This window comes from Rutidosis leptorrhynchoides, chromosome 10, assembly GCF_046630445.1.
Source record: "Rutidosis leptorrhynchoides isolate AG116_Rl617_1_P2 chromosome 10, CSIRO_AGI_Rlap_v1, whole genome shotgun sequence".
NCBI classification, from domain to species: domain Eukaryota; kingdom Viridiplantae; phylum Streptophyta; class Magnoliopsida; order Asterales; family Asteraceae; genus Rutidosis; species Rutidosis leptorrhynchoides.
This window is the reverse complement of record NC_092342.1, coordinates 325,268,836-325,289,583: the sequence shown is the minus strand read 5'-3', so window position 1 is coordinate 325,289,583 and position 20,748 is coordinate 325,268,836. Positions and strand designations below refer to the sequence as shown.

Sequence of the window (20,748 nt, the reverse complement as noted above, 5' to 3'; positions counted from 1 at the left end):
GCTTGCCATTGTACTACTTCTCGTTGTTTCGTGCCCCTTCGTGTGTTTTAAAAATTCTTGAGAGAGTAAGACAAATTTTCTTTTGGGGCGGGGCGGGTCGGGTTCGGGTTCTAAACTTTCGTGGGTTAAATGGAAACATGTTCTAAATTCGTATGGGAATGGGGGGTTAAACATTGGGTCTCTTAAGGGTAAAAATTTATCGTTGCGTGGGAAGTGGTGATGGAGGTTTAAAACCGAAACCGATTCTCTTTGGACAAAGGTTATCCGAAGTATCCATGGCGCTAGCGGTGGATTGCTCTCGGATGATGCTTTGTCCCGCTCGTATGGCATTTGGAATAACATTGTTTTAGCAGGAAAGGAGATGGAAAATTTGCAGGTAGACTTCAAGAGTTTTTTCGTGAATTCAGTGGGTAATGGAAGCAAAACTCTATTTTGGAAGGAACATTGGATTGGCAATGATAAGCTTTGTAATCTTTTTCCGAGATTATTTAAGCTCGAGCTTGATCCCGATGTTTCTGTTCGTGAACGTATGACATTAAATGCTGAAGGATTATTCAATTGGAAGTGGAGTCGTGCAATTCCAAGAAGGGCTGTTCGTGAACTAGAAGCTCTTGTAAACATCTTGTCATCCGCAAAAATTGATAATGGCAGTGTCGACAAGGTCCTTTGGTCTTTAGATCTCAACCATGGATTTAGTGTCAAAGGGCTGTCGAAAGTCATAGATGATCAGCTTCTATTCGAGTTCTCTTCACATCAGGAAACAATTCGTAATACGGTCGTCCCGAAAAAGGTGGAACTATTTGCTTGGCGAGCGATAAAGAAAAAACTACCGATACGTGTCGAGCTAGACAATCGTGGAATTGATCTTCATAGTACGCGATGTCCTCTTTGTGATGATAGCTTGGAGTCGGTGGATCATACACTGATTTTTTGTAGCCATGCTCGCGAGATTTGGGAGCGTATTTTCAAATGGTGGAACATGGGCTCGTTTAATTACTACACCATTAATGAGCTCCTCGTGGAAAATAATCATTCGGTTCCCATGTCTTCAATTGGTAATTCTATTTGGCTTGCAATTAAATGGATTGGTGCGTATTTCATTTGGAAAAACCGCAATAACAAAGTATTCAGAAACAAAGCATGGAATGGCCCGGTTGCTCTTAATGAAATACAAGCCATTTCGTACGATTGGATTGCCAATAGATTGAAAGGAAAGAATATGGATTGGCTAACGTGGATTTCCAACCCGGCGGTGTACCTCAACTTAGTCTAAATATGCTGTTTTCAAATATGTATTTGGTTGTGTTCATGTAATTTTTTCAAGTTTGGTCGTGTTTGTATATGCATGTACTTTAGTTGGGATTATACCTGGCAAATCAAACCCATAGTCTAAAAAATGGGTTCATTGGGTCTTAATATTAGGGTCCAATAGGGTCTCAACTTATAAAGGATAAGATATCTTGTGGGTCCAAAATTGAACTACTTATATCAGAAAGAAAAAGTGACGGGTCCAACGGGTCCTATGTTCGGGTCTAATGAGTCCTACGTTTTTTATGCCCGTTTTCACCACAAGAATTCGGCGCGCGTTTTCATTGCCCGTTTTCGGCGCGCGTTTTTGGCGCTAGTTTTTCGAAGGCGGTTTTCGGCGAGGTTTTTGCAGGGCGTTTTCGGCGCGAGTTGTTGGCAGGCGTTTTTCGGCGCGCGTTTTCAGCGCGGTTTTCGAAAAAAAATTCAAAATATTTTTTTCAAAATTTTTTTTAAAATTTTTTTTTTCGCATTGCGAATCCGAAAAATTCAATTGGAATGCGAGTCTGAAAATGAAAATGGAAATCGGAAACATAAAAAAAAAATTCAAAAATTTTTTTTTTCGAAAATTTTTTTCAAAAATTTCTTTTTTTCGAAAAAAATTTCAGATTTTTTTTTTTTTGATTTTTTTTTTTTTTTTAACATTTTTTTTCGAAAATTTTTTTATAATTTTTTTTTCCGCATTGCGAATCCGAAAACTTCATTTGGGAACGCGAGTCTGAAAATGAAAACGGAAATCGGAAACATAAAAAAAATTAAGAAAAAGGGTCTTGACCCGAGTCAACCCGGGGGAAAATGGGTCTCGACCCAACCCGACCCGCTCTTGACCCGACCCGTTGGACCCGTTCAAAATTTCTGACCTGTTTAGACCCGGACCCGTTCAAACCCAAACCCGTTTCGACCCGACCCAAACCCAACCCAACCCAACCCAACCCAACCCGTTTGCCAGGCATAGTTGGGATCCATCCTTAATGGGTCTCATGTTTTCTTTGTTGTGATAATGAAATTTTTGCTTGCCTTTGAAAAAAAATAGTTATTCATCATGAAGATAATTTCCGTTATTCTATTCACCGTAGTAAGTCCAATTGTTAATATATTTTTTTTTTTTACCTTAATAACACTGATTTAAACTTGAATTTACACTGATTTAACCTTAATTACACTGATTTTGCAGGTTTTATTACTAGACCCAAAATATTTAAGAAGATAGAGGCTGATGATCATAGGTATTTATTTGTAATCCTTATTGGCGGTAAATATTATCACCAAAATTATTAAAATTATATATGTATTTGAATTGGTGAAAAATTTGTTGCTAGCCAGCAAGCAGTAACAACCACAAATCTATGGTGCAACTTCATAATATTTTCACTTAAGTTTGGAGTCTGGATTGTGACCTCGAGTCATGTTATACTAGCTGAAGTTGTGCATTCGGCTGCAGATTTTGCAAATCGGGTGATTAATATACATTTCAATTTATATTTTTGATTCTGTGCATTTCATTACTTTATTAAGTTAAGTTAAGTTAACGAATATCAATGTTGTAGGCGTTTCTATTATACGGATTAAACAGTTCTAAGCGTCCTCCAGACGCACTTCATCCGTAAGTGTCCAATTTATCATCCATATATGTTCATGCTTGAAATATGCAATTACATTTATGTAGAAGATAAGCACTTTTAAATAAGTAAATTCCAAACACCTAGTTCCTCTTGTCATCTTCAAAGCCAATCTACACACCTTACTGCTTATTGCATATTTGTCATGTTTTATTCATTGAACATTATAGTTATATCTTTTAGTGTGTGGTTTTGTTTGTAATATATGTTGATCAAGTTTTCTATTGTTTTAGGTATGGTTACTCCATGGAAAGATTTATTTGGCCTTTAATATCTGCCGCAATCTTATGTTGTGGTTCTAGTGCCATAATCATACATGGAGTTCAAAATTTGTGGACTTCACAAGTAATTTTGTATAGAATGTTTCTAGTTACTACTGAATACTGTTTGCCTCTTATCTAACATGTGTATATTTGTAGCCCCTTGGAAATATATTTTATGCAGCTTTGGTAATCGGTGGTTCATTAATTATAAAAGGTGACTTTGATATTTTTGACTACTTAGTAGATGCATATGTTTGTAGTACCACATGATGAATGAGTTTCAAGAAACAAGGGCTTTGTTGTTGTAGGTGCTTCACTTGTTGCGTCTGTGCATGCAGTGAGAAAAGGTGCTGAAATAGAAGGCATGACAATGAGAGACTACATGTGGCGTGGACATGATCTGACACCGGTTACGGTCATGACACAGATCAAAGATTATTGTTTTAATACTCATTAATCGATCCGCTTGCAATGGTTATGAAATATGTTGAAATATGTGTTACTTGTCAGTGATTACTGCTCGATTTGCAAACATGAAATGATAACTAGAGCCACTGAATATGATAAATGTTAAATGTTCATGAATTGCTAATTAACTATAATCCAAGCTTATCATATGATGTTTGTGGTATGCGTCTAAATGTAATTTAATGTGCAGGATGGTGCTGCAGTTACTGGGCTTGTAATTGCAGCTGCATCATTAGTTGCTGTGAAAATGACTGGGAATCCTATTTATGATCCGATTGGTTCAATCGTTGTTGGAAACCTTCTTGGTGGGGTACGTTATTTGCGTTGACTTCTTTACTGTGTAATTTTTTATTTGGACCATCTTATATCTTATAATTATTCATTGCAAAGTGTCATATTGCTTTTTTTAACCACCTCATATATGTTCCTTGGCACTATCAGTTTCTTGTTCCGCGTGTGCAACGATAGCATATTGTTCTATGGTCATATGGGTGTATAACTGATTTTGCAGGTGGCTATATTTCTCATCCGAAGAAATGCACGTGAATTAATTGGTAGACCAATTGATGATCATGATAAGAAAAGGGTTCTTGAGTTTTTAAAGAATGACCCGGTAAATATTGTCTAATAAATAACTTTTAACTTAGCGAGTGCAGTGTGACCAATTTATACTTGCCTAAATTCCTGCCACTGCAGGTTGTAAATGGTGTATATGAATGCAAATTTGAGGTGACTGGGTCTGGTTTCTCTAGATTTATGGCGGAAATAGGTGACAACTCTTTATCGTTATCCTTTAGTACGCATGAAAATATAACTTAAGTGCTGCTAATACCCTTTAATATATTTGATATATTATGGTGTAGATTTCAATAGTGATCAATTGGTCGAGAGCTATCTTAGTAGGACTGGACTCGAAGAATGGGGTGAAAAGGTAAAACTTAAGAGGCTTATTTTGTCTATTAATTTTTTTATTATGAATCAAAATTTGTTGAGGTGAGGATTATTATGATGATTTATGTGCACAGATACTATTAGCGATAATAACAAGATACTTGGAGGACAAGATATGTGATATACTTAGAGGACAAGATTAGCTTAAATAAGTCTAGATCTACTTTACATATTTGTATTTGTGTCCATGTATAACTCTTGTAATCTATACTATATATATGATCAATGATAAACCCTAAAGGGCATGAATTATTTAACCCTTACATGGTATCAGCCTAATAATTCTTCCGATCCTCACGATCAATAAAGCTTCTTTTTCTATTTTTCTTATTTGACGACATCGGTGCTATTCTTTTCTCTTAATACCTCCATGTGCAAATTTTTCTTCTCTTATTGATTGCCACCTGTTGTCCTTGATATTGAGTCACAACCACAATTCTTCCACGTGGTGACAAATTGTTCTTTTAACAAGAGAAAACCTCTTAATTGTCAATTGGTTGATCATAATTTAAATAACTGATCCATCTATTCTTCTTGCAATTTTTATTCTTCTACTTTACGAGCAGCATATATTATCATGGTTTTGTCTACTTCCTCTTCACCATCCACTGATGGATCGTTATCACTTAACACGATTCTACACATGATTACAATTAAATTAACCTCTTCCAATTATTTGTTATGGAGGCACCAATTATTACCACTTTTATCTTATCAAAAGTTAATGCCCTATGTTGAAGGAACTTTAACTGCTCCATCGCCAACTATTATTGTTGAGAACGTAAAATCTCCTAATCCTGAGTATTCTACTTGGCTTGAATCGGATCAACGTGCTCTTATTATCATACAATCTTCACTCTCGGAAGAATCTATGTCTATTGTTTTAGGACTAAAAACTGCTCATGAAGTATGGAAAGCTCTTGAAGACTCTTACAGTAGCAATTCGTTGGACAGGATGCACACTCTCAGGGATTCTCTTCGTGTTCTTCAAAAAGGAACAACCAGTGTATCTATTTTTATTCAGAAGTTTAAAACTGTGTGTGATCAACTTGCTGCGATTGGACATCCGGTAGAAGATGTTGATAAAAGTCATTACTTTCTTTGCGGCCTTGGACCTTCTTTTGAAACCTTCTCCACCACACAACGGACTATCAAACCACGCCCTACTTTTCATGATCTCTGCTCTCAAGCTGAGAGTCACGAGTTATTTTTAAACTCGGTTCAAACAACTTCGCCAACTCAAGCTGCCTTTACAGTTCGTTCAAATTCTAATAACAACAGAAGCAACAATTACACCTCTCGTGGTAGGGGTCGTAGCTTTGTAGGCCATGGTTATAATAATTCGTATGGAAGAGGACGCGGCAGAAGAACTCCACAATGTCAGTTATGTCGCACCAACGGGCACTATGCCTCTACTTGTCCAGAGTTGTCTTCGTATGCCACTCGTACTCAGTCAATGGATGCAAATTTAGCTCAGGCCTTTCATTCTAATTGTCACGTGACAAGTAACTCGCCCGACTGGTATGTTGACTCTGGTGCCACCGCCCATATGACGCCGTCGACTTCTACACTTGACTCTTCTGTTCCGTATACAGGTACAGACAAAGTAACAGTTGGTAATGGCGCTAACTTGTTTATATCTCATCATGGCAATCTATCTTTTTCCAAAGATATTAATTTACTTGATGTTCTTGTGGTCCCATTTATTACAAAAAAATTGTTATCTATTAGCAAGCTCACTAACGATAATCCCGTTGATATTTTGTTTTCTGAAAACCCTTTTCTCCTTCAGAATAGATACACAAAGGAGGTTCTAGCAACGGGTCGAAGACATCATGATCTATACATATTGGAACGTGGACAACAAGCATTTATTTCTCATATACGTACTAGTCGTTCATGTGGTTCTTTTGAATTATGGTATAGCCGGTTAGGGCATGTTAATTTTCGTATTATTTCTCTTTTGAATAAATTAGGACGGTTATCGGTTACTTCTGTTTTACCGAAACCGGGTCTTTGTTCGTCTTGTGAGCTTTCTAAGAGCAAACGTTTGGTTTTTGATATTAATGAAAAACGTTCCTCCAGTGTTTTAGATTTAATTCATTGTGATCTTTGGGGCCCTGCGCCTGTTATTGCTACTAATGGATACCGTTATTATGTTATATTTGTTGATGATTTTTCAAGGTTTACGTGGTTTTATCCTCTAAAGACCAAAACGGAGTTTTATGATGTATTGCGAGTATTTTTGTTATTTGTTCAAACACAATTTTCTCGCAAAGTCAAGATATTTCAAAGTGCTGGTGGCACAGAATTTTTGAACTCTCATGTACGTTCTATGCTTCAAGAGAATGGGACCCATCATCGCATCTCTTGCCCTCACACTCCGCAACAAAATGGGCGTGTTGAACGCAAGCATCGCCACATCACTGAAACCGGTCTAGCTATGATGTTTAATGCAAGTGCACCGGCCTCTTTATGGACTGACGCCTTTATTACCGCCACATATATTATCAATCGTCTTCCATCAATTGGCTTAAACTCCAAGAGCCCTTATGAGCTACTATTTGGTGCAACTCCGAATTACAATAATTTTAGAACATTCGGTTGTCGAGTGTTTCCATATTTACGAGATTATGTACCTCACAAGTTGGCACCTCGCAGCATTTCTTGTGTTTTTCTTGGTTATAGCACACAGTATAAGGGTTATCGGTGTCTTGACATTTCTACGGGTCGCATATATATTACCCGTCATGCTCAATTTGACGAAGGTGTTTTTCCTTTTTCTGGGACTGTTCCGCAATCGGATTTAGCATCATTGGTGTTTTCTAATTTTGATGACTCAGCTACCTTTGTTCCAACATCAACAGATAGTTCTTTGCCATCTATTGTAGAGGCTGCCACACCTTCTTGCATTTTATGTCATGATGATAGCTTACCTTCTTCTAATGAACAACCCACACATGTTGCATCATCACCTACTGTTGCTACTCTTGATCCAGAGAGTCCTACACCTACTCCTACGCAACCATCACCTAATGTTGCTAATGTTGCTCCTGGTCATTCGATGGTTACTCGTGCTAAGGCAGGGATCTTTAAACCAAGATATATTCTTGACGTTGCTCAGCTTGCTTCCACTAGACTTCATCATGCGCTACTTACACATACCGAGCCTCGTGGATTCAAGTCAGCTTCTAAAGATCCTGCATGGTTCGCGGAAATGCGCGAAGAAATGTCTGCTTTACGTGCTAACTCTACTTGGGAACTTGTGCCTCGTCCTAAACACTATAATGTTGTTGGTTCCAAATGGGTATTTCGCACTAAATATCACTCGGATGGTACTATTGATCGGTTGAAAGCTCGTCTCGTGGCTCAATGTTTTACACAAATACCTGGCCTCGACTATTCGGCTACCTTCAGTCCAGTGGTTAAAGCCGCCACTGTCCGCATCGTTCTTTCACTTGCTACTCTTCATAAGTGGCCGCTTCATCAGCTTGATGTTAAAAATGCATTTCTTAACGGTCGTTTAACTGAGACAGTCTTTATGGAGCAACCACCAGGGTTTCTTGATCCCTCACGTCCTTCTCATGTATGTCGGCTAAAGAAGGCTCTGTACGGTCTGAAACAGGCTCCCCGAGCATGGTTTCAACGACTTAGTACTTTTTTTTCTTCGTCTTGGGTTTACTTGTAGTCGCGCATATCCCTCATTATTTGTCTTTAAACGTGGTACGTGTCTTCTCTATCTTCTCATTTATGTAGATGACTTGATACTTACTGGCAATGATGATACTTATATTCGAAAATTTATCTTGCGACTACATGACGAATTTTCCATCAAAGATCTTGGCCGTCTTAGTTACTTCTTGGGACTTGAGGTTGTCTACACTGACTCTGGCCTATTTTTGAGCCAAACGAAGTATACTTATGATGTGCTCACGAGGGTTACATTGCTTGATGTTAAACCCGTGGCAACTCCCTTAGCTACCACCGATTCTTTTTCGTCTAAGGGGAAACCTTTTACGGATATTACTCATTATCGATCCCTTGTTGGTGCCTTGCAATATCTTACCATCACGCGCCCTAACTTGTCATATGCTGTAAATCAAGTGAGCCAATTTCTACATGCTCCGACTATTGATCATTTTCAAGCTGTTAAACGTATTCTACGCTACGTCAAAGGTACTCTTTCTTATGGGCTAATTTTTTCGCATACATCATCACCAACTTTACTTGGATATTCGGACGCTGATTGGGCACGTTGTCTTGAGACAAGGCGTTCCACCTATGGTTATTCTATTTTCTTGGGTGGCAACCTTGTATCCTGGAGTGCGAAGAAACAACCTACTGTTTCTCATTCTAGTTGTGAGTCTGAGTATCGAGCTCTCGCTAACACTACTGCTGAAATAATTTGGATCACTCATTTACTTCGTGAGCTATATGTTCTTCCACCTGATCGCCCAACGATTCTTTGTGATAACAAGAGTGCTCTGTTTTAAGTCAAAATCTGGTTTCTATCAAACGCTCGAAGCACATTGATATTGATTATCATTTCATCCGGGAACTTATCTCTTCCGGTCGCTTGTACACAAAGTTTGTGCCTACTACACTTCTGTGACGATCACTCCAAATTCATATGGACGAACACGTCATTCATCGATTTCATTGCGAGGTATTTGACCTCTATATGATACATTTTGTAAACATTACATTCTTTTGAAAAGGCATATCATAAATGAATATTTAAATCAAAGGTTTTCGACATCTGATGATTTCTACATATAGACAATCACCGTAAATAATAGTTTACAATAGTACTTCCGTTGACAATGCAGTCAAAATAAGATACATGGTGATGATTTGGTGAATGCAACGTTTTCTTGAAAAATATGCCATGTAAGACTCCATGCACATAGCTTGTCTAACATATAAGCAAACAGCGGAAGACTTCTAGGAAACCTGAGAATAAACATGCTAACAAGTGTCAACACAAAGGTTGGTGAGTTCATAGTTTTAATGTTTCGCATAATCTGTATATAAAGGTGGATCACAAGATTTCAGTTATTTCATCCAGAAACGTTTATCAAAATATTCTACGAAATTGAGCACCCTGGTAACTAAACTTAACGTATATATAATTTATACCCTTTGTATAATCATCTTAATAATACACGTAAACCAACATGTACGCTTCTCAAATAGCATACGTCCGTTAAAAGGCTAGTGCTCTAGCTCGAACGGGGATATCAAGCCCTATGGATCCATATATAACTACTCGCGCCCACCAGTTCTTATAACCGGCAGTTACTAGTTACCAAAGCTAAGGGATTTTCGGTTCAAACTCGGTGTAGAATTTAGTATGTACTTGTATCCATTGCGTTTAAAATAAAGTGCATGTATTCTCAGCCCAAAAATATAGATTGCAAAGGCAATTAAAAAGGGAGCAAATGAAACTCACCTTAGCAGCATATAAAGTCGTTCACCAAAATGTGACTGAAACTCGGAATATCAAATAATCGTAGATCTCAACCTAGAGAACATATGTTGGTTAATAAATGTCTATCAAGCTAGGTCAGGTCATAGTGTATCACAATCCTAATGCTCGAGATCGACATACAAAAGTTATCCAAAGTCGTTTCAAAAAGTCAATTTTGACAATAGTTCAACAAAACGAGACGTACCTTATATAAGGATTCATTTACTCGGTTGATAATATTCAAAAATCCAATTTATCAATCTTACAAACAAGTTGTTTAAATATTAATTGCAGATTCAAAAGCAATTTCAATAAACGTCAATTATAATTCAGTTGATCATATCTTTTAATTCGTTCATCGAAACTATTCGATATCTAAATGAAAAGTTATTGATTTTTCGCCAGCTTTTCAAAAACATGTATATCATATACCTTTTACCAATAATATATGTATTTAATTCGTGATCTATTATAAACTATTTAACGACGAAATTTAGCATACACGTATGTATAAATATATATACTCGAGCACTAGACATGGATACACAATTAATATATAAAAGATAAAATATGAGTGCTTACGTATCAATATTGAGATTCAATATTGTAGGAAAGTACGTAGACGTAACGGAGATGATAAATACTAGTTTGACTCACGAGCAAAACACTTGAACAATACCCAAAACCTCCTTAGTAATAACACATAGTTTCCTTAGCTCTATCCCGCTTGAAAACCCATTTTGAAAGTGACACGCTCATGACCTCGTCGTAGTATTTTAAGTGATATAATTAGTAATAATAATAATACTACTAATAATAATAAAATAAATAATAATAATAATAATAATAATAATCTTAATAATAATAATAATAATAATAATAATAATAATAATAATAATAATAATAATAATATTAATAATATAAATATAAATAATAAATAATAATAATATTACAAAGGGAGTAGTGTATGTGTAAATAAAACTCGAGCAGAAACTGGACTTTTATAGGCAACTTTTTGGAATCTGATGCCCATGCGATCGCATGGGTTTTTAGTGTATTTTCCATGCGATCGCATGGCCGCCTGATCCAGCTCAAAATGTTATTGTTTTCTTGTTTGTCGACATATTATTATATAATATATATATATTATAATAATTTAAATAATTATTTATATATTATATTAAATTCATGTGCATAGTTGACTTGTAATTTTCGTTCCGATGACTCGTATGTTGTCACTCGATTTATGTCCCGGTTCCGGTTTCTCGAACGCATTTTCGTACGCTTAGAAAACTCGCAATTTACGTTTTGTGACTCGTACCTTTGTCAAAATATAATCTTAAATTATCAATAAACTATATCATTCAAAGTGTATCTTAAACTTTCGAGTGTTTTGGTCATTTACTTCTATAAATCTGATGTTAAAGCTAAGGGGTATAAAATACTATTAAATTTTACAAGAAAATACTATTAAAATTACACAAGTTTTAATTATTTATTTACAAAATGGATATACCTAAACCTTGCTACAACACTATAGGCAGTATACCTAATCGTAGAGTAGTATAGTTTTTAGTAAGTCCGGTTCGTTCCACAGGGAGCGGGCTTATTGCACACTATATTTTTAAACAAATATATTTGTACAAAATATATATAATTATATATAATAATATATAAAAGGGGGTTTACCGTTTAATGACCGGTTTGTCGATTTATATTTTAAGCGAAGCGTATAGTAAATGACGATATTTAAATAACAATATAAAATAAATAACAATAATTAAAATGACAATAAATAAAAGTACGAGGAAAAATGAAATAAAATATATTATGCTTATTTATACTTCCGTAATCATGATGTTTGACGTGTTGATTTTTAGTTTATTCCCATGGGTTAATTGTTCTTTGTCTTGGATTATTTAATATGCCCGTCTGGTTTTTGTCCATAACAGTCCATCGGTCATAAATTTAAAGTGCGAGTGTCCTCGTCAAATTATCCTTATACCCGAAGTTAAATATTCCAACTAATTGGGGACTTAAACTGTAACAAGGTTTTATTACTTTGTTTAATAATTACACCAGGATATCAACTGCGTGTAACTCAATGTTTTAATACTTTGTTATCAATTATGCCAAGTGTCCTTGTACATAATTTCACCCCTGTTTTAATAAGTCCATAGACTATTAATCCATTCCCGTGTCCGGTTAAATGAACTATTATTCGTACATATAAATACCCCGCCCATCGTATCCGATCGAGTGTATATGGTTATTTATAGGGACGTCCAATTGTAAATCTTTATATTAAAATTAACAAACTATCATTTAGTTAAACAAATATAAAGCCCATTAATAGCCCATAGTCTAATTTCCACAAGTGTCGTTCTTTTGTCCAAACCCCAATTACGGTACAAAGCCCAATTACCCCGTCTTTAATATTTAGTCCAACATCATGATTACTTTGGCTCAAATAAGCATAATAATAACTTAAGTACGAGACATTAATTTAAAAGGGAGAACATAACTTACATTGAGTATTTATCGCGTAGTGTTACACGGACAGAATTTCGACTTCAAAAACCCGTAAAATAACCTTTACATAACCCGAACTAATCTAATATAAAACTACCCTATACTATATATATATATATATATATATATATATATATATATATATATATATATATATATATATATATATATATATATATATATATATTTATTTATTTATTACAGAGTATTATTATTATTATTTATTATATTTTTATCGAACGAATGCATGGCCTTTTATAGGCGTTTTGATTTCTGATAGCTCCGCGAGTCGTGGAGTTTTTGGCCTTCAAACTCCGCGAGTCGTGGAGTTTGAAAATCCAGCTCACAAACTTTTGGCTCCTAGCTTGTCGACATAATAAATATATAAATATAAAATATAAATAATTAATATAATTATTTATATATTAAATTATATTCTTGTGCATAGTAGACTTGTAATTTTTGGTCCATTGCGTCGGGCGTTGATAGTTGACTCATGTCCCGGTTCCGGATTTTCGAACGTCCTTGCGTACAATTTTATATCTTGTACTTTGCGTTTTGTAACTTGTACTCTTGTCATTTTTAGACGTTTTTCATCAATAAATTGAACCTTTTGAATTGTATCTTGTACATTTGAGCTTTTTGAACGTTTGTGTCTTCAAATCTTCGCTCTCGCCTTTTGTCTTCGCACTTATTTATTTAAGCAATTACAATGAAAATATAATACAATTACATATGAAAACCTATTATTTAGGAGGGATATTGCTATGAAATATATGTTCCTTTTTAGCCTTATCAAATATCCCCACACTTGAGCGTTGCTTGTCCTCAAGCAATACATAACTTCAAATAATATAATACATCACACGAATCACTTCTTTATTCTTCACACTTTGTACATCAGTGATTTTGAGATGGCGGTATAAACAATGATAGTAACAATGTGGTTTACAGTCCCACACGACTATAAAAATTTAGATCCTTTAAGGAAATTGGATCTTTATGAAAACATTTGATCTTTTAAAAATTCAATCTAGCTTTTACCCTAGACAAGTTTTCCGGAATAACCCTTCACCGGTGTTTGCAAAATATTTTTGTGGGTTGTGTGGGTTTCAGATTTGAAAATTTTAGCTCAACACTTGTGGTTTTGTGTTACCCACTTGCTAACCTTGTATTAGGAAAGCAACACGTCCAGTTCACTTGTTCCGTATATTACCTTTCGATAAACTACCGTCCGGTTGTAAAGGAAAGCGATGAACAAGCAACTGTTAAGGCAATGTCCCGTGACTTGCTTTTGATTATGGTCTATAAACGTGTCGGATGCTAGTACTATCCTTTGTAGGAGCAATAGTAAAGATCATCCTATGATTTTTCGGTCTGGCACAAGGTCCTGTCTTCGATCATGCTATGCAACCACCGTTCTTACGGTTGACACCCGATTTGATTCAGGTGACCTAATGAATTTCAGGTGAATTCCTAGGATTTTACGTTCAATGGTAATGAACGCATTGAAAATGGGTTTTCAGAAAACAAATCGGTTTATAATTTTGATCAAAATATTTTCTCGTTCAAGCTCGAGTTTAGATATCATTGAATTCCATTAGTTTGAATTCTTAATCTTTAAGGTCAATCTCAAGGATTGAGTAATATCAGTCTTAAAAGCTGATTTTTAATCTTTAAAAGGAGATTATCCTTTCTGGGGGCCTGATTCATTAGTCTTATCAAGCTAATTTGCACGGCGTCCTCCCCATTTTACGAGACAGATCCTCTCATAGTTAGGATAAGTCTGACCACTTGGCGACCCTGTTTGATGCTGAGGTCCGTGGATTTCCTGCTGATTTTAGAGATGACTTTTCTAGATTTTTCGTCAACCTACAGCTGGTCTGGACGACAACTTCTTGACCTAAATCAAGAAGCGCGTGTCTTTTTCGGAAGACTTTACTTCCTTTTAATGATGGAATTGATTCATCGTGTAGATCCATTTTTTCTTTTCTTTCATCGGGTAAAACAGTTAATTTAGTCCAAAACAAAAGCACCTGCAATAACTTTACGGAAACATGTGATAGATATTTTTTTTTTTTTTGAATAACTTGGTATATTCTCCCAACACTTGGCTTTTATTTATTATGTTCTTTGCCTTTTTATTCTCTTATATTCCATTTTAAATGAATTCAAGCGTTTTGGGTTGTTTCTCAATTTATGTCCTTTCCGAGGTAACGATAATTTCGGTATTAACACCTAGTTTTCACCGTTCATAAATATATATAAACATGATTTTAAATTCATTTAGTTGAAAATTATTTAAAATTTTCACAAAATTTGGCAAATAAACCAAGTATAAACCCGAGAGAATTTATAACCCTTCCCCACACTTGAGATCATGCAATGCCCTCATTTGCATGAAATCGGACTTTAATTATAAATTCACGAGGGTGATAAGTGTAGAAAAGTGATTAAAAATACCCAGTTTGTAATTACAAAGCTCGTCGAATGATAGATGGCGCGCCTCATCGTTCATTCCTTCTTGTTTTATCACACATGTTTTTCTTCAAAAACGGTTGCTTTTCTGAATTGTTATCTAATATTTGAAAATACGTCTTTTACCCTAACTCATCATGCATTTTTATTAACGAGTTATGCACTAACCCGAACCCCTGATTTAACGTTAAGTGGGGTTAAACTTCCCCACACTTAGCTGACGACATGTGAAGTCGGTAGAATAAGTTCCACGAATTAGAGTAGTGAGCCAGTTATTTACATCTCAGGTGGTGTATAATATATCAATGGGTTTAAAGTTTAGACTCGCCCGATTGTCACTACTTAATTCTTTTTTAAGTGTAGCTTTTAGTAAATGGATATATCTCTTTTCTGGTTCTTGGTCAAATGGATCGATATACACCGACATACATATTATAGGGTGGACAATTCCTAACATTTCCTTCCGTTCATTCTCGGGATCAAAGTTTTCACCTCTATTACCCAATTGGGTAAAATCTGAGGTGCCATTATCTATTACAGCTCGTAGTTCATTTCCAGTGGATGACTCGTCTATTGAGAATATTGGGTTGGAAGGTTGTGGAATGGTGAATTTCGGGATCAAAGCAAATTCTTCTTCATTAATGGTACTTATTGGTCTCACCATTTTGGTCTCGGGGGTAAAATTTTCAACGTTATCGTTTTCCCAAGAGTACCAATTTGTCACCCTTACTTCTTCTTCATTCATTGATGGATCGATGATTTTGTCGGTAGAGGCTAATGTGTCGATATGTTGTGAAATTGGTAAAACTGAATAAAAAGTATCATCGGGATAGTTGGTGATTTCGGAGCTCTCGAATTCATCAAAATTCGATGATATGAGATTTTCTTGCACAATACTCCTCAGATCAACAGGTGTGTAGTCTGATAGAGTTTCAGCTTGCCGGTTTATAAACTCTCTCATTTGTTCATTTTGAGCATTGAGTTCTTCGAGTTTGATTTTCATATTATCTAAAGAATTTTCAGGCACATAATTTTCCTCGTCTTCTGGTTGTTGAGTTTGGATATATTCTTGAGAATAATCCCAATTTGAATTGTATTCTTCATAATCATTCCATTCAGGTTCTATGGGTGCGTAATTTTCCATAGGAACGTAATAATAACATTCCCATGTTGAGTGATAATCTCCACAGATTTCACAACCAGTTATTGTTTCGTCATTCGTGATCCAAGATTGACCGAACGAATTGTCATCAACACCCGTTTGAGAGTATTGATTTAATTGATTTTGGATATCAAAAAGAGTTTTCATAGCCTTGTTTTCAAAATTTTCCATTTTATTGCGATGGCCAAATTTTAGCTACAATGTGGTGCATTTACTAATTATCCTATTAGTTATAAAAATAGAAAAATGTATATAAGTTGTCCAATTAATAGACTTTTCTGCTTTTGTCCACGTTTCGAATAGCCAAAAGATGTAGCAGGGAGCCAGAACCCTTTAAATCGGAAGCTCACAACTCAGCCACTAACAAATTCAACTATTACTACGAAACAGAAAATTGTCAACGTCCATTAATTTAACCACTTAAATAATTTTTCTTTCCGTTTGAGATATTAGATAAGAAATAGAGAAAATTTCTAAGTCCTAAAAACTAGAGTGTCGAGAAATAAGAAAGAAAAAGATTACGCGTCGAAAAACGTTGAAAAATAAAAGGTCGAAAAATAATAGGCGTCAAAAAATAAAAATTAGAAAGTAGCGCGTCGAAACTTAAAAAAAAAACTAAAAACTAAGAATTAAAAGTTGCGTCTTAAAATATTAAAGCTTAAAAGAAATACTATATCCCAAATGGCAATAACTTAAAAAGGCACTAAAATCTAAAAACGGCGTCGCAAAATTCTAAAGCGCCTAAATCTTAATCTAAAGAAAAAGCATTTAAGAGATTTTACGGTAAAGCCTAAAAAATCTAGAAATAAAAATAATCTACTGCAAACTAAACTTAAAACTAGGATTACGAACGATAAAAATACAAATATTACGATTAACCGATTAAAAAGATACAAAAATAAAAATAAGCTTAAATTTTGATAAAATTATTTATTTTTATAAAAATATTATTTTTATATATTTATTTTATAAAAGTATTAATTTATATATATAAATAAAACTAATTAAAATTTAAAATACAATTTAATTAAAAATTAAAACTAATTATATTAAACTAATTAAGTAATTAGGGTTTAAAAATAATAATAAATAATATTACACCGTAATTAAAGCGAAAATAGGGTTTCTGTCAGCGCGTCAGGGCGGCTCCGCGAGTCGTGGAGTTTTAAGCCTGCAAACTCCGCGAGTCGTGGAGTTTGCATTTTCGTTTTTTTTTTTTTAATTTTATATTGTTTTTCTAAAAATATATATAAATATATTTATACAAAAATAAATTAAAAATATAGAGTTTCTCCGAGTCCCCGGCAGCGGCGCCAAAAACTTGATGTTAAAGCTAAGGGGTAAAAAATACTATTAAATTTTACAAGAAAATACTATTAAAATTACACAAGTTTTAATTATTTATTTACAAAATGGATATACCTAAACCTTGCTACAACACTATAGACAGTGTACCTAATCGTAGAGTAGTATAGTTTTTAGCAAGTCCGGTTCGTTCCACAGAGAGCGGGCTTATTGCACACTATATTTTTAAACAAATATATTTGTACAAAATATATATAATTATATATAATAATATATACAAGGGGGTTTACCGTTTAATGACCGGTTTGTCGATTTATATTTTAAGCGAAGCGTATAGTAAATGACGATATCTAAATAACAATATAAAATAAATAACAATAATTAAAATGACAATAAATAAAAGTACGAGGAAAAATGAAATAAAATATATTATGCTTATTTATACTTCCGTAATCATGATGTTTGACGTGTTGATTTTTAGTTTATTCCCATGGGTTAATTGTTCTTTGTCCTGGATTATTTAATATGCCCGTTTGGTTTTTGTCCATAACAGTCCATCGGTCATAAATTTAAAGTGCGAGTGTCCTCGTCAAATTATCCTTATACCCGAAGTTAAATATTCCAACTAATTGGGGACTTAAACTGTAACAAGGTTTTATTACTTTGTTTAATAATTATACCAGGATATCAACTGCGTGTAACCCAATGTTTTAATACTTTGTTATCAATTATGCCAAGTGTCCTTGTACATAATTTCACCCCTGTTTTAATAAGTCCATAGACTATTAATCCATTCCCGTGTCCGGTTAAATGAACTACTATTCGTACATATAAATACCCCGCCCATCGTGTTCGATCGAGTGTATATGGTTATTTATAGGGACGTCCAATTGTAAATCTTTATATTAAAATTAACAAACTATCATTTAGTTAAACAAATATAAAGCCCATTAATAGCCCATAGTCTAATTTCCACAAGTGTCGTTCTTTTGTCCAAACCCCAATTACGGTACAAAGCCCAATTACCCCGTCTTTAATATTTAGTCCAACATCATGATTACTTTGGCTCAAATAAGCATAATAATAACTTAAGTACGAGACATTAATTTAAAAAGGAGAACATAACTTACATTGAGTATTTATCGCGTAGTGTTACACGGACAGAATTTCGACTTCAAAAACCTGTAAAATAACCTTTACATAACTCGAACTAATCTAATATAAAACTACCCTATACTATATATATTATATATATATTTATTTATTTATTTATTACAGAGTATTATTATTATTATTTATTATATTTTTATCGAACGAATGCATGGCCTTTTATAGGCGTTTTGATTCATGATAGCTCCGCGAGTCGTGGAGTTTTTGGCCTTCAAACTCCGCGAGTCGTGGAGTTTTTGGCCTTCAAACTCCGCGAGTCGTGGAGTTTGAAAATCCAGCTCACAAACTTTTGGCTCCTAGCTTGTCGACATAATAAATATATAAATATAAAATATAAATAATTAATATAATTATTTATATATTATATTATATTCTTGTGCATAGTAGACTTGTAATTTTTGGTCCATTGCGTCGGGCGTTGATAGTTGACTAATGTCCCGGTTCCGGATTTTCGAACGTCCTTGCGTACAAGTTTATATCTTGTACTTTGCGTTTTGTAACTTGTACTCTTGTCATTTTTAGACGTTTTTCATCAATAAATTGAACCTTTTGAATTGTATCTTGTACATTTGAGCTTTTTGGACGTTTGTGTCTTCAAATCTTCGTTCTCGCCTTTTGTCTTCGCACTTATTTATTTAAACAATTACAATGAAAATATAATACAATTACATATGAAAACCTATTATTTAGGAGGGATATTGCTATGAAATATATGTTCCTTTTTAGCCTTATCAAAATCATTGTCTCGCAATTTGTTAATATATATATAATAACAAATTGTTTTATGACCAAGTTAATATATATTTTCAACATTCATTAACACGTTTTAAATATACGTCGCAAGTTATTCATACAATTAATATTCCAACTTATCATATATATTCAAATAAATATTTAAACCAATAAGTTTAATGTACGGTATCAAACAATTAATACATTGTTACGTTTTCAAGTTATAGTATATATATATGTATCAATATACATATAATTGTTCGCGAATCGTCAAGAACAACTGAAAGGTATTTGAATATATGAAAGTAGTTCAAAAATTTTGAGATTCAGTTTTACAGACTTTGCTTATCGTGTCAGAAATATTAAACCATATCGAGAATTTGGTTCAAAGTCGAAATTTTCCGGGTCATCACAACTTCAGCTAGCAGATATCTTTACTAAGAGTCTTCCACGTCCATTGTTTGAGATTTTTCATGCCAAGCTTCATGTTGGTCCCCCACCTATTCGCTTGAGGGGGGGTATTAGCGATAATAACAAGATACTTGGAGGACAAGATATGTGATATACTTAGAGGACAAGATTAGCTTAAATAAGTCTAGATCTACTTTACATATTTGTATTTGTGTCCATGTATAACTCTTGTAATCTGTACTATATATATGATCAATGATAAACCCTAAAGGGCATGAATTATTTAACCCTTACAGATACGCAATGCTGCAAAGGAGAAGGATCGTGCAGGAATTCATAAAATCATGTCATTTTATGGTTTGTAGTTATACTTTGATTGTTTGCAAGTTTCATTCAAATAATAAGGAACTTGCCATTGACTATATTGATGTTTGATTATAGGTGCAGAGTTCATTAAGGCTCTAGGGAGCGAAATTTATAGGCTTGAGATGGAAATAAAGGAAATTGTTCCCGGCATTAGATATGTGGATATTGAGGTCCACAATCCAATTATTTCACCCCCTGAATAGGTTTCTCATTGCAAAATTTATGAGTAATATTTTATCATAATTATTGTGTAAATGTGAATAGTTGGATTTTGATCTATATTGTTCTTGGAGTAAAAAGCAGAGAAAAGGTTTTAAAGAAATGGGATTAGTAAAAATCAAAGAAGTGATTAATCTATCTTGTACCAGAGGCGAAACTAGGATTTTTTTGACCGGGGGCAAAAAAATTTTTTTAAACCGTAGCAATTTTTTTGGATACAATTTGAAGATTTTGGGGCAACAGCTGGAGATTTTGGGGCAAAATTTGAAGATTTTGGGGCAAAAGTTGGAGAATTTG

General features: G+C 34.3%; 2 protein-coding genes across 2 annotated transcripts; both read left to right on the top strand.

The window, feature by feature from the left end:
* Positions 1-361: 361 nt before the first annotated feature.
* LOC139871306 (uncharacterized) lies at positions 362-1,273 on the top strand. Its single transcript, XM_071859032.1, has one exon. The coding sequence runs from the start codon at positions 362-364 to the stop codon at positions 1,271-1,273; it is 912 nt and encodes a 303-aa protein (XP_071715133.1).
* A 123-nt stretch (positions 1,274-1,396) lies between these two features.
* Positions 1,397-20,572, top strand: LOC139871304 (metal tolerance protein C4-like). The gene is made up of 14 exons (XM_071859031.1): positions 1,397-1,409; positions 2,339-2,380; positions 2,480-2,531; positions 2,625-2,760; positions 2,853-2,908; positions 3,158-3,269; positions 3,344-3,401; positions 3,496-3,610; positions 3,842-3,965; positions 4,167-4,268; positions 4,352-4,424; positions 4,519-4,586; positions 20,163-20,223; positions 20,308-20,572. Exons 1-14 carry the CDS (start codon positions 1,397-1,399, stop codon positions 20,433-20,435), a joined length of 1,140 nt encoding a protein of 379 aa, XP_071715132.1. The 3' UTR covers positions 20,436-20,572.
* Positions 20,573-20,748: the final 176 nt, after the last annotated feature.